At 38.2% G+C, this 15,984-nt stretch overlaps 1 protein-coding gene across 1 annotated transcript; it reads right to left on the bottom strand.

The window, feature by feature from the left end:
• Nucleotides 1–3,123: 3,123 nt before the first annotated feature.
• LOC106084252 (uncharacterized) lies at nt 3,124–4,255 on the bottom strand. The gene is made up of 3 exons (XM_013247823.2): nt 3,691–4,255; nt 3,403–3,635; nt 3,124–3,321 (listed from the first exon to the last, which is right to left on the bottom strand). Exons 1-3 carry the CDS (start codon nt 4,253–4,255, stop codon nt 3,124–3,126), a joined length of 996 nt encoding a protein of 331 aa, XP_013103277.1.
• Nucleotides 4,256–15,984: the final 11,729 nt, after the last annotated feature.

Consider the following 15,984-nt stretch of genomic DNA (forward strand, 5'->3'; position numbering starts at 1 on the left):
TAGATACTGTGGTAGTCGCCGAGGAAAGCGTTGTGCAAAATTTTGGCCAGATTGTTAAATAAATGCACTTTCAGCGGATCTAGAAGTGAAAATCGGGCGAAATATATATCAGAGCTACATCTAAATCTGAACCGATTCTGCCAAATTTCGAGAAATTCGGTTAACAAACGAGCACTTTATTGCAATATTTCTCAAAATCGTTCGAACATATATTTGGGAACTATATCTAAATCTGAACCAATTTTGAGAAAACTTCTTAGATATTGTGGCAGATGTCGAGGAAAGCGTTGTACAAAATTTTGGCAAGATTGATTGATTATTGTAAAATTAGTCCAAATCGGACGAACATATTATGGAAGCTATATCCGAATCTGCACCGATTTTTCCCAATTTCAATAAGCTTTGTCTCTGCGCAAAAAAAATGTATGTGCCAGATTTAAAGACGATCGGATGAACATTGACCTTTATTTTGTACATATATAAACATGGACAGACGGACAAAGCTAAATCGAATCAGAAAGTGATTCTGAGTCGATCGGTATACTTATCAATGGGTCTATCTCTCTTTCTTCTGGGTGTTAGAAACAAATGCTCTAAGTTAACATACCCTATAATACCCTACCCTATGGTGTAGGGTATAAATATGCCACTTGAATGCATGAACCAAATATTTCTATATCAGATTAAAACTTCACTCGCAAATAACATTGATTTGAGACTCCACATTTTCCTCATAGATCTATATATTCTTTTTTTTTTTTTGGGCGTGGCTCTGTCTCCCAGATACTTGTCCCCAAATTCGCATAAGAGATCCTTGTTTTTGTCTTATAATAACGTTCAAGGTTAGGTTAGGATAGGTTAGGATGATACCAAGACCTTAGTCTCTAGACATCCACGTTGGCCAGCCAAAGGCTCATTGCGATTCCTTCTCTTCTCTCTTTCCACGAATTCACTTCAAAATGCAGACCGTCCTTTAACATACATTCTGGAGCCACCCAGATGAAAAAGCAAACGCCTTGATCCTGCACGGAATTACGATCAATCTTCTAGTACATGAAAGAAGAAAGAGCCCAGTATCCTATTCCCACTTTGACATAAAGCAGGGCATTGGCAAAGAAAGTAAAAGCTATTGTCCGAGGCGTCGATCTCTTGACACCACTCACAGATGTCATCATTTCTAATGCCAATACGAGACATATGTTTACTTAACTCTTGTCCTTTTATAATTCCGATAACCATACTCAGACGTGCCTTTTCCATTGATAACAGATCATTTTTGTTTGATTTCGAGCGTTCATCCCACAGACGCTTTGTTTGTTCACATCCGGCTGTTGAATTCCAGCGATTTAACCATGAATCCTTATAACGCTCCTTAATACCATAGAAAATGTTCGATAGTGTAGGGTATACATCTAATATTGACACAAGAGCAAGGCTTACAGTATGTCTGCCTTCTCATTTCGTATAATATTGTTATGTCCGGGAATCCTGCATAAAGCCGATTATGATTCCTCTGAAGGCAATTTAAGACTTCTCGACAGCGACCCAAAACCTTAGATCTTATACTCGTGTCAACAAAGGCCTTCAATGCTGCTTGACTATGTAAGATCGATCTATACTTCTGGATAGGTCAATCTCTGCAGCCATAGTTATCGTAAAGACCTCTGCCTGGAAAATGCTGCAATCATCACGCATTCGCAAAGAGGTGTTGATGTCAAGTTCACCGCAATATATGCCACCATCGTTCCAGTTCTTTATCTTAGATCTGTAAGTATATTAGATCTGTAAATATACTAACATCGGTAAACCTTATTCGATCCTTTAGTCATTCAGTCAGAGTCGGTATCCTAATCTATAGTCGGCAGTCTACTATTTCTGTTCCTACTTGTAAGTCCATCTTCAGGTCTTTCAATGTGCCGTCCAGTATATGGGTATGTCCTCTCTGCTGACTGCCTTACAAACAATTCGATCGGCTGGATTTCCATTATAACCTCTAGGGACCTTGTCGCAGTAATAACCATAGCCCCAGTCATGAATCTCGTGGCTAAGCGTTCAAAGACAATTTATTTAAATTGCTTCATCCATTCCCAAAATGTCGAAAAATTTAAGATACCGTGTAGCGTCCTTTCTAAACAAAATATTTAGAGATGGGCGATGGGTAAATACCCAAAAGATATTTACCCGGTAAATTGGGTAAATACCCATTTATACCCAAAAGCTGGGTATTAATAATTTTGCAGATATCTTGGATATAAAATTTTTTTTTCAAAAAATGTTTGATGATTTCGTATTCTTTGTATATAAACCTGACCTTTTGATCTCATAAAATCGGATTTTTGTTATATATAGCCGCTGTATAGGCCGATCTCCAGACTTAAATTCTTGAGGCAATAATCATTTTTCATCCGATTTCGATGAAATTTGGCACAGTGAGTTCTGGTAGACCCCTATTCATTTCTGTGAAGTGCGGTTCAGATCGGACTACATTTGGATATATCTGCCCTATAGACCGACCACCCGATCTCCCGATGTAGAGCATTGAGGCCATAAAAGATCCATTTATTACCTGAATTCGATGAAATTTGGCACAGTGTGTTCTGGTATACCCCTTCCTATTCCTGTCAAATGTGGTACAGATCGGACCATACTTGGATATAGCTGCCATATATATAACGATCTCCCCATATTTTCTAATGAGCCTATAAAAGGAGCATTTTTCATCCTATTTTGATGAAATTTGTCACAGCGAGTTCCGGTACCCCTCTAAACATTTTTGTGACTTTTTGGGATCAGAAGGTCAGGTTTATATACAAAGAATACAAAACCACCAAATACCCAAAAAGGTATTTATTGGCTATTTACCCAATAAATACCTAAGCGTTGGGTATTTACCCGGTAGAAACCCATCTCTAAAAATGCATGATAAAGCCTCCTTGCTATATTCATGGCACTTTTAGATCCAAAACCCTGAACTAAAGTTAATAGAATTAATAATAATATGTAGTAAAACTTTCCTCAAGTTAAGACATTTTGTATTAAAAAAAAATTTTAAAAAATCAAAATTTGTAGTTATTTTTAAATTTTATTTTCTCTCAATTCAAATATAAGATTCATTCAGCAATATTAATGATAACCAATTGGATGCCCTCCATAGCTATAGTTGATGGGTTGCTCCTGCTGGGCATTGACATGAGTGCGAGCTGCATAAATTAGGGCTGCCATAAAAGCTGTGTTATTCATAATCATTGTGGTGAGAGTGGCCATTTTCAGGACAGGTAAAATAAAGGGCAGGAATGTGCCCATTAGAATGGCCGGCATCATCTGCAGAAGGACAAAAGAAAACAAAATTAAAATTTCAGCAATTATTTCTCGAAACAAGGATACTGCATGTCAAATTTTTACCATCACCGGAACAGCCATTTGTAATATGGTCGATTTGTACGAGATTTTATCCTTTTTTATTTTCTTATGTTTAGATCCCTTGATCTTGGACTTGCCATCGATGTCATCGTCCTCCAAACTGTTGATCACATGGCTCTCCCCGCTATTGTCAAGCAAACCTTTGTCTTTGTGAATACTCGTAAGCATGGATGAATCTTGACTTCGCGCTTCATTGTGATGCTGATATTTGCTCTCTGTGAATACATAAACACTAGAAATGGTGAAGATTTTGCCATAACCAAGACTTACTCTTTTTTAGGGAAAATTTCAATTTGTTTTCCTTATTGGGTATGATTTTCACCATCAACCCGGGTAAGAATTGCAAACGAATATCGCGATCTTTGAAAAATCGTTGCAAGCTCACTACCAGCTTCTTATTTATATCCTTATCTGATAATTTGCGCAAGCGCTCCGTTACCAGGCTTCCCATACGCTCTTCCTCGCCAAAGAATTGATTGAGGAAATCTTTGGTTAAATTTCCTGTGTTGACCCAATTTTTGCGCTCCAATTTTTGCAAAACAAATAATTTCGTACAACGCATGGTACTGTAATCTCTAAGGCATTCGTAGATGCGCATTGGCACAGAAGTTCGAAATTGAGCAACACTCATGGGCGAATTTGAATTTAACGTCTTTCGGGAATGGCCGTTGGTGGCGCTGCTGTTATAACTTCCGCTTTCATTTGCTGGATCACTTTCATTTGGCGTGGAGGGTTGTGGTTCTGGCTGTGTGTTTTCTTCGAATAGAAATTGGTTTGAGGGCACGATAAGAAGGCATGATATGAGAAAAACAAGCACCACACACGTTCCTGGCATGATGACAAAAATAACAATAACAACAACGACAACGACGATCGTTGGTAGGTTGGTAGGTAGGTAGGTTGGCTAGTCAGTATTCCTATGGAGCTGGTAAACAGTTTTCTTTGGACAACCAATCGAAAGTCCTTATTCGAATGATGGCAAATGGAGGAAGTGTTTTGTGCGCGTGTAGCTACTAAACTGACGTCTAGGCCGTTACTAAACTAAGACGTCTAAGATGCAACAATTTTTCTCTCCTCTGATTTCGTTTGTAATAACTTTCTTTTCTTGCTACTGCAAGGCCTCCAGGTCTAGTTTGTATGGCAGTGACTTTCTTGTGTTCTTTTCTATCTTCTGCGCATTGGGTTCAATACTACAATGGCGCTACAATCAAAGGTTGGCAGACTTAGTTGATTAACAAGTGCAAGAGGAATTCATGTTACAAATTTCTGGAAATATTTAATATTGATAATCTTCCATGAAATAAAAATAATCATAAATGTCAGGGGCTCCACTAGTTCCAAAATTCCCCAAAAGGGGCAAAAAACGGATCATAGCAATATGACATTGACATAAAAGTTGATTGAGAGCAGAATCGTTGTTTGACACCGAAATGTGAGATGCATCTCTTCTCCCCCCAAATACATTATCGTGGTCATTTAAGCCCTATTAATGCAAAAGACAATAACATTTTGACATGACTTTGTATGCAAATTAACTGACAAAACCACTGATGTTTTGTCATTTGATTCGTTCACCAACTCATCGAGATCAGCGATTCGGACCGCACTTAGCACAGTTGTTGGAAATCATAACGGATCACCAGATGCAAAATTTCAGCCAAATCGGACAAAAATTACGGCTTGTAAGGGATCAAGAAGTCAAATCGCGATATCGATTTAAATGCGAGCTATATCTAAATCTGAACCCATATGACCCATTTGCAAACCTACATCGATATTAAGTATCTGTGCAAAATTTTAAGTGGTTAGCTTTACGCGTTCGACCGCTATCGTGATTTCGACAGACGGCTAGATCGAGTCAGAACGTCGAGACGATCAAGAATATGTATACTTTATGGGGTCTTAGACGAATATTTCTAAGTGTTACAAACGGAATATATTGGTTTGCCCAAGAAGTAATTGCGGATTTTTTAAAAGAAAGTAAATGCATTTTTAATAAAACTTAGAATGAACTTTAATCAAATATACTTTTTTTACACTTTTTTTCTAAAGTAAGCTAAAAGTAACAGCTGATAACTGACAGAAGAAAGAATGCAATTACAGAGTCACAAGCTGTGAAAAAATTTGTCAATGCCGACTATATGAAAAATCCGCAATTACTTTTTGGGCAACCCAATACATAAGAGCTACATCAAGTTATTGACCGATATGGACCATACTTGTCATGGCTTTTAGAAGTCATAGAAAAATACCAACTGCAAAATTTCAGGAAAGCCGAGTTAAAATTGGGCTCTCCAGTGCCTCAGATTGGAAGAAAAATATTTTGTTGTGGCAACCCTGCATTACACGGACCTAAATGCATACCCTTTATTTTATTCTTTCATGTACTAAAACATATATAGTTGCTTAAAAAAATGAGCAATGGTGTTCTTTTGGTTGATGTAACTCCAAAGAGATTGTAAGCGAAAGGTCAGGTTGTGCTTATGTTGACGAACTTGTCGCTGCGAAGTCTGAGTATTTAGTCGGCGTCGGAGTGCGGATCTGATTCGAGACAAGCAAGTTAAACTCCAACCTCGACTCGGACCAGGTCATTTCCGCGAAGTTAAATTTATTGCCTCTATACCGGAGTTTCTTACTGGTGCGTCTTGGGTTTCGGAGTGCTATCTTAGGATTAATGCTGCGTAAATGTCAGAGGTCCTGTTTACGCAAAGGAGTAGGATTCTAGGGGTCATATTACCCAAGCGTCTGGTTCTAACCTTGGAGTTATCGAAATTGACCAAATTTTAGAAGTAAAGGTAGTAGAATTTGAATAAAAGGTCGAGTGCAACAAAGGCTGAGAGTAATGAAGGCGGCTTTTTATTCATGTCGAAAGCTCGTAGGAAGCAGGTGGGGTCTACGACCTAAGCAAAACACTGGTTGTACTCGGGAATGGTAAAGCCAGTTATTATGTACGGCTGTCATGCTTGGCGACCAGTTATGACGAATCTAGGGACACATGTTAGGGATCTAAGCTGGGGTTATAGCGTTGTTGTGAGGTTCATAATTGATTGCCTTATAAGGCAATCGGCAGAGAAGAAACTATTTAGACCACGCCAGCTCGGCCTGTTTGGGAGAGACGTACTCGAATAATACATAGCAGATCAAACGTCATGCAGATAAACTTTCAGGTAGGAACAAACATAGCCGACAAGTGGACTAAATATTGAGTCACCGACTTTTGCGTAATGACTGATAGGTCGGATTTGGCTTACAGATATTCATTAATTAACCAATGGGTTTAAAGGCTGTTATTATGTTCGCTTTTTGCGACATTTTTCGCTATTAACAATTTTTTTGAACTTGATATAAACGCCTCTTACGAATGCAACATGACTGTAACATTTTCCAAAATTAAAAAAAAAAAAAATAATAATAAAAGACAAATTAAGTTTTAATAAATTTTAAAAATAACACGAAAGACAAAATTTTTTGCATCCTCTCAAATCAGATGCACAAAAATCAAAAGATCAAACACATTTTATACATTAAGTAGCTGGACAGGGCCCGCTCCGCTGCGCCTTCTTTCACTCTCGTATTTTATCCAGAAAGTGAGTATGAATTTCGTGCTCTACTTCCAAATGCCTTTCATTTGAGTGCCATATTGCGATGATCGGTAAATACGTATGTCTGATTTTGCGGTTTTTTCGGAGGTAAGGTGTTCTCCCAAACACTTAGCCCTACTCTAATATACCATACCATTTATTAAACCCCAAGGGATGAGGCTTCCACCCAACACTTGGCCCCAAAGTAGGTTATCAAATTCGTTTTCTAGTCTTAAATACCTTTCATTTGAGCCACATTTTCCATGGTCTGGACTCTTTGTGAAGTGTTTTGGGGAAGGAACCGCGAATTCGTTTATTTACGCCCCATATTGCAATGGTCAGTAAATAATTGCTGTTTGTATTGGGAAAGCGGTAGACCCTTAAAAATTGGTCCCGAAAGTGGGTATCAATTTCATGCTCTACTTCTCAATACCTTTCATTTTAGCACCACACTGACCTGGTCGGTGAATTTGTCTGATTTAGGTGTGTTTTGGGGAGTGGGGTAGTCCCCCAAACACTTAGCCCTGAAAATAATTCAGGATCGTGCTCTGCTCTCAAATAACACTTATTTGAACCCCATATTGGCTTCAAAATTGGATATTAAATTCGTTTTATAATCTCAAATGCCTTTCATTTAAATCGCTTACTGCAAAAGTCTGCAAATATGCCATGGTCCCGTCCTATTTAGGGGGATGTTATGGGGGTGGGACGTCCCCTAGATAGTTGGTCCCGAATGTTGATATCATATATCGGTTTGTGGGTGTTTTGGGGGATGGGCGGCAATCAGTGACTTGGCTCTGAAAATATCTATCAAATTCGTGTTCTATTCTAAAATACCTTTTAATTGAGCCCCATGTTGCAATTGTTAGCAAATACGTCTAATTTTGGTTGTGTTAAGGGGGGTGGGGTGGCCCCATAATTACTTTTTCCTGATTATTGATATCAGATTCGTGCTTTACGCCCAAAGACCATTCTTTTGAGACCCATATTGGAATGGTCGAAATTTTGTCCTGATTGGGGGTTATTTTGGGAGAGGGGCGCCCCCCAAACACTTGGTTCCACATTTGGATTCGTATTCTACACTCAAATACCCTTAATTTGAGCCCCATATTGCCATGGTCAGTAAATAAGTCCTATTTGGATTGTGTTTTGGGGAAGGGGAGGACTCCCAGAATCTTGGACCCACATTTGGATATCAGATTCGTAATCTATTCGCAAATACCTTTCATTTGAGTCCCATATTGCCATGGTCAGCATATATGTCCGATTTATGGGTGCTTTGTGGGTTGGGTTGTCCCCCAAACACTTAGTCCGACAATTGATTGTCAAAAAATGTTTCTAATCTTAAATACCTTTAATTTGAGTTCCATATTGTCGTGATTGGTTTTTATATATATTTGGTAAGTTTTGGGGGTTGGGGGCGGCCCCCTAGGTACCCCATCCGAAATTTGTTTTTAGGTTACTATAAGACATCATACATAATTTCGCTTAAATCGCACCATCCATCTCCGAGATTTGGCGTTTTTGAAAATTTGGGTAAGGGGGAGGGTAATTTTCTGGTGAGTCGTGCGTGAGTAAATCTCGTGAGCGTGCGTAGAATATCATAATAAAAATAATTCAGTGATGGACCGATGATAAAGGTCTTTTAAAATTCTAAATTATAGTTCGAAAGTTAATAAGAAAATAAAGCAAGTAGCTATATGTGGGCTATATGTCTATGTGGCCCTATGTATGACTTATTTTTGTGTAGGTATTGGGGTCATACATTTCAGCCCAATTTGAAAAAAAATTATTCCTCCACGTTTCTTATTAACCGATTTGAGCGTTGATGTAACATTAAAGAGTTTTTTTTTTTTTTAATTTCCTAAAATACCAAATTTCCATCGTGGAGAAGGGTACGCTTCGGTGTCTGTATCATCTGTGTAATAGCAGGAACAGTAATTAATGTTCATTCATATGGGTATTGCCTTTTTATTGTTTAAAGCTAAGCCAATGCCATTGCATTGGAGTTTTCTTCAACAGGTTTTCCTTGCTTATCATCTTCTCTATGATGTTGAATGAAATGCAGCTGGTGGCACACGGAAAACCATCTCTTCATGGACTCTGCAACAGACTTCAGTTGCTATTGGGAATCCAAGATTGCAGTCAGTTTGCGGCAGCAGTTTCCAACAACAACAGGAAAACTTGGTGCAAAAACTATGTTGTGCGTTGCTGACCCAGTTCCAGTTTTCGGCCTCTAAACAAGCCGAAAAAAGATTGTCCATACTGGTGTGAGAGAGCGAGTGACTTTAGAGTTTATCTTGGTGGTGTTCACATGTTTCATCTGTTTGGCGGTCACTTTTTCAAGTTCACCATTTATCCACACACGCGTCCATGTGAGGCAAGCTGTGCTATATTTTATTGCCCGTGATTTAATTGCCCTCCATTGTTGCTGTCGATCATAAATCGGATTTTCCCATGAATTTTAGAGTGTGTTGTTTATTCATTTTGTTTCGGTTGCATTAGTGTTATAAGAAGTTAATAAATATACTATCGCAATATTTTTTATTGAGATTTTTATTCTAGTTCTATAATTGCTTTTATTATTATTTCATTGTTAAGGCCAATTGTGTTGTGGGAATTTTTCTCATTTCAGTATCTTGTGGAAATTTTATTACCTTAAACTCAGAAATTGTAAAGCTAATTGAGTTTTATAGTAATACAAGTATCCTCTATCGCAATCCTAGTATCCTCCATGGAAATTTTATTACCTTATACTCAGAAATTGTGGCTAATTGAGTTTTATAGTAATACTAGTATCCTTCATCGCAATCCTTTATCCGCCAGATCGTAGTAGAGTGAAAACGTCGCTAAGTTGCGGTGCAAGGTTTCCTTCTTCTGAAATAAAATTGTGACTGCTTGGAAAATAGCCGTCCAATTAATGGCAGATGGTACCATATTTAATGATCCTAAGATATCCTTAGGTATTGTAAAACACATGAAGACTGGATCATATGCTTCTGGTATTTGCGACAGAGTTCAAAGTAGGAACAAGGTCTTCAAGTCACATGGTCCTGCATGTGTGTCCCTCGTGTATCTTGGGGCGACACGACACACGTCAACTGTTCATTTTCCCAGCCAATCCTAGTCGCAGAATTCCTGCATCTGTTTATATAGCAGTACATAGCCAACGAATTAAGGATTAAAACATGACATACTGCTGCAGCAACAACAGCAAAAACCTTCCTGTTTGACTCTATGCGGGGTTGACTTTGCATATCAATTAAGAGTGCGCAGATTTCCAGTATGTTGGAAGATTTGGCGCCGCGAACATGATTGGTAAATTGTTACTATTTACTTGTGTCTTTCTCAATATCCTTATGTCCAGGAACCCAAGATATGATATCCCATACTCCCGTGTCAGGGCTTTCAATCTGTACCACTGGATTACACAATCTATACAGCCTTGATATCGCAAATACCTTCGCCTGGAAAATGTTGCAACCACCTTGCATTCGTAAAGAGGCATTAATATTAAGTGCGAAAAAGTCCGTAACAGCGAAAAAATTTCGCAAAAAGCGAGCATAGCACCAACCTTTAAATCCATATTTAAATATATTAATGTCTGTAAACCAAATCCGATCTATCAGTCATTCCGCCAAAGTCGGTAACTCAAAAAGTAGTCATCGGTCCGCAAATGTTTGTTCCTAACTGAAAGTTCATCTGCATGTAGTTCGATCTGCTATCTACGTCGCTTTATAAAGCAACCAATCATTAACCTCACGGCAACCCTATTAACCAAGATAAATTAATTTATAGGAAGGAGTAGTTGGCCAACAACATATGCTATCATTTGCCGCACCAATTTTGCATAAGTGAGCTCGTAGTCCTATGTGCCCCGTTATGATACCGAAAGCTTTACTGACCTCTTTCTTACTTCCTTTCAGTAATAGCGTTGACTTCTTACGATCCGGACCTCCCGGATCTATATGGGTGATCGTCGACTACACCTCGGACTGCGTCGACCCGAAAGGCTTCGGTGAAACCAAGTTTATTGACAGCAGTCCTATGGCCAAATCGTCGGTTTTTTCATTCCCCCTTACTCCGCTATGGTCCGGCACCCAGAGCGGCCACCTTGCCCTGGTGGCCAGTTTACTGTCTGTAAAGAGTTTCACACTCGAAGTCGTCTTGTGAACACCACACCACCTCACGCATTCCTTGATCGCCCGGATCTCTGTCTGCAGGATCGTTTTATGGTCAGACAGTCGAAAATAGGTCTCAATGCTTGGGTGTTCAATGTAGTCCCCCAGCACCAACTTTGTCCTCTAGCTTTGATCCATCTGTATAACACGATTTCTCAGATGGCAATATTATAGTTCCGTGAACCCAAAACTGTGCCTCTGGCAGCAGTGTCTCGCCCTCGACCTCAAGTGTCATCTCAGGTATCCGATCGGAAAGCTCTTCTTATATATAAGGTTCCTATCGTCGCCTCGATGGTATGGCCTACTCCTATCCTCTATCCATTCTTCCATTGCCTTAAGTCTCATAGCCTCAGTGGCTGTCTCACACCTTATCTGTATGTCAATGGGTCGGATATCTAGAATATGCCAAGCCAACATGTTCTCCGAACCTATTCCATGCCAACATGTTCTCTGAAACTGTTGTATTATCCTGATGTCGTATTTTTTCTCCATCCATCCAGTGCCCTGTTTACATCCCTTACATGTGTCCCTAGATTCGTCATAACTGTTCGCCAAGCATGACAACCATACGTCATAACCGGTTTTACCACAACCTTGTACAGGTAGGTTGTAGGATCCGTGCACCTGAGGGCACAAGTAAGGAACTTCGATATAGAGGCAAGAAATTGACCATTGACGAGAATGACCAGGGGGAGAATGACGGGGGCGGAGTGGAAGTTGGAGTTGAGCATGCGTATCTCGACTCAGATCCGCATTCCGACTTCGACTTAGTACTCAGACTTCGCAGCTCTTAGAATGATTCTGAACATTCGCTTACGATCTCTTCGGAATTACATCAACCATAAGAACCAATGCAGCGATGAAATGATACTACCCTGAGGTGTCTCATAGTAGCTTAACCCTTGCCGCTTTTTGAACAATATTGACCATGACTTTTCTATGCGAAATCATGCTTATTATCTAAAAATAGCATTTTATCGCCGGTGTCCCTTAACGCTTTCTCTATAGCAAACGTTTCCCCAATGTTGAAGGCCCCTTTAATACCTAAAATGCCGTCAACGCTAAGTTCTTATAATTCAGAGTCACTATGTAGACGCGATTTTAATAAAGAAGGAAGAGAGACCAATTGCACTAAAATCCTTGACCGCACTGTGTTGCAATTTCCTAACCTTCGGTATAAAAACCACTTAACCTCCTTGATAAAGGTACATAGGCAAATTTCATGCAAGCCCTCAACAACACAATAAATCTCTCAGATACACACTAGAAGGCTAGGAGCCTTGTATGGTCCTAAAGGAGTGCAATGGCATAATTTCAAAAGCAGTTGAAATCTTGAACGTTGCCATAGAAACCCTGCGTTTTTGATACAGACATAATACTGGGTCACCCTTAGGAGAAGAGCTAGACCCATCGATAAGCATACTGATCGCCTTAGAATCACTTCCTGAAGCTTTGGCCGTCCGTCAGTCCATGTATTCTTGTGATCAAGGTACCGGTCGCATTTATTGTCCGATTGTCACAAAATTTTGCACATGTCATTTTTTGGCCCAAGGCAAATGCTATTGATTTTGAAGAAAATGGTTCAGATCTAGACATAGATCCCATATATATCATTCATCCGATATGGAGTTTTAAGGCTGTATCCGATATGGACTTTTAAGCCACAATTTTGGTCCAATCGTTACAAAATTGTGAGGTGCGTGAGGTGTTTTATTTGATGTCCTCAAATGTGTGCAAAATTTCAATAAAATCGGTTAAAATTTTTACATAGGCCCCATATATATCTTTCATCCGATATGGGGTTTTAAGGCTGTAGAAGCCACAATTTTGGTCCGATCTTTACAAAATTTTGCATGAGGTGTTTTATTTGACGTCCTCATATGTGCGCAAAATTTCATTAAAATCGGTTCAAATTTTGATATAGCTCCCATACATATCTTTCATCCGATATGGATTTTTAAAGCTGTAGGAGCCACAATTTTGGTCCGATCTTTACATATGTGCGCAAATTTCCTCATATGTGCGCAAAATTTCATTAAAATCGGTTCAAATTTTGATATAGCTCCCATATATATCTTTCATCCGATATGGACTTTTAAAGCTGTAGGAGCCACAATTTTGGTCCGATCTTTACAAAATTTTGCATGAGGTGTTTTATTTATCGTCCTCATATGTGTGCAAAATTTCAAATTGGACCAGAAATTAATATAGCTTTCATATATATCTTTCATCTGATAAGGTCTTTTAATGTTGTAGAAGCCACAATTTTTGTCCGATCTTTACAAAAGTTAGTTTATGTAACGTCCAATACGTGTGCAAAATTTCACGAAAATCGGTTAAAATTTTGATTTAGCTCCCAGATAAATTTTTCATCCGATATGCCGAAAAATCAAGGGAGAAGCGTTTGCGTTTTTTTTGTTTAGTCTAAACTCTTTTTTTATCTATTTGAGAAATGTAGATAAACAGGACGATGTTGAAAAGGAAAGTGTTGACATTTTTTTTGACTACTTAATAGGCAACAGTGTACTGTAATGCAATTACAGTGTAATGAGATATAATTTACGATATAAATGCACTTTTATTTAATGTCACCAGACATTTCTCCTTTTCTCTTGCTAGTATTTGGAGAAGCTAATAACTGCAATAATTGAGATAAGTGGCTGCTTTCGCCTTCTTCAGAGATGTTGAGTGCATAAACTTCATGGTCACTATCAGTGTGTCAATGCTTATGGGTAAGTATGTACATTGAAATGGTCAATTTGGTTCCTGGTCGACTTGGTGGTAACTTCACTATTCAATGGAGAAACTACGTACTAACACATTGTGCTAACTTGAAGGATGCTAATACCCCAACTACAACACATAAAGTTTAGGGTATGGAAAAGAAAGGTAAGGGAAACACAATATTTAATACTTAAAATAAAACTGGAAAATTGTTTATTTTTTTCTAGTTGATTTTGGGATGCACTACCATTTATTTCTGCAAAGATCGAAATAAATGGTAGTCTGATGGTGCAAGGTCAGGACTATATGGTGGATGCATCAAAAGCTCCCAGCCAAGCTCACTCAGTTTTTGGCGAGTGACCAAAGATGTGTGCGGTCTAGCGTTGTCCTGGTGGAATATGACACCTTTACGATTGACCAATTCTGGTCGCTTCTCCTTGATGGCTGTATTCAATTTGTCCAATTGTTGACAGTAAACATCCGAATTAATCGTTTGGTTCCTTGGAAGCAGCTTAAAATATACCACACTCTTCCAATCCCACCAAACAGACAGCATAACCTTCTTTTGGTGGATATCAGCCTTTGAAGTGGTTTCACCATGCTTGGACCATGATCGTTTTCGACTAACGTTGTTGTTAACAATTAATTTTTCATCTCCAGTTATGATTCGTTTTAAAAACGGATCGAATTTATTGCGTTTAAGGTGCATATCACAAGCGTTGATTCGGTTTGTTAAATAAATTTCTTTCAATACATGTGGTACCCATATTAAAATTGACGCCAAACAAACAAATGTAAACAAAATTTCGCGCACTTTTTTTCTAACGCAAGCTAAAAGTAACAGCTGATAACTGACAGAAGAAAGAACGCAATTACAGAGTCACAAGCCGTTGAAAAAATTTGTCAACGCCGACTATATTACTACTATATTACCGACAATTACTTTTTGGGTAACCCAATAGTTGCACCTATCGATCTTTTGACATAAAATAAAAATCCACATAGGTTTTTATGCTTCAATAGTTCACCATTACCATCTTATGAGGTAGTGTATTTTATTCTTCTAAAGACTTGTTTAAAATGTCACAATAATTTATTGTAACACTATACGCGATCATCTTGTATACGCTAGCATAAAGGCATCATAGACTCAATTAACCAGACACTGTTGGTGGAGAGATTAAAATCAAAAACCAAATGTAGAACAGTGAAGGTGACGGTTTGAGAAGAAAAATCCGGTAACCACCTGAAATCGATTAAAATGAAGACGACATACAAATTAAGATAGAGTGCCATAAATAGAGGAAAATATTGATTATTGAAAAGTATGAAGAAACTGGGAAAATACTTTCTATTCATATCGTAATAATGCTTTTGCTATTCATTACACCGGTATTCACAAAACGTTATGTAGATTTGATTTAGGTTTAGGATGTTTGAATTATTTCAATACCGAATAAATTTTGGGCAAAACGTGTGTCATAATTCCTTTATAGAATTGTCCAATAAACCTATTTCAAATCTACATTAAGTGAATACGGACGTTGAAACGTAAGTAATGAAGACAAAAAAGCTAATAATAGAGCCCTTAGACAAACTGCTGCATATATATACGAGGCATTCTCAAAAAAAAACCATTAACAAAGTGCTTATATTTTTTTTGCTAACTAAATATGTTTTAGTACATGTAAAAACAGAAACAGAATTTTCTTAATTTTAAACAAAAAAAATTTTTTTTTTTCCATAAAAAAAAATTTAATTTTTTTAACCTTTTATGTCCCTTTCGATGTTTTTCAATTGTACCTCAAAATGTCATCTTTCTACCCTACAGAGGAAATTTTGGGACAGCCATATTTGTAAGAGTCACAAATTTATTAATCTGGTCACCCCAACTCTCTTAATGTTCGTCCGATTGTAAAACACCTTCATTTGTCTACCGATTCTCACGAAATTTAGCACTGGGGATTTTATGACTTCCGACATAAGTGGTGGATTTAATAGAATTCGGTTCAGATTTTTATATAGCTCCCATATATAACCGATTATCTCGAAATTTTGCACGATAGATTGTCTTATTC

The sequence above is a fragment of the Stomoxys calcitrans genome, chromosome 2 (genome assembly GCF_963082655.1).
Source record: "Stomoxys calcitrans chromosome 2, idStoCalc2.1, whole genome shotgun sequence".
Taxonomy (NCBI): Eukaryota; Metazoa; Arthropoda; class Insecta; order Diptera; family Muscidae; genus Stomoxys; species Stomoxys calcitrans.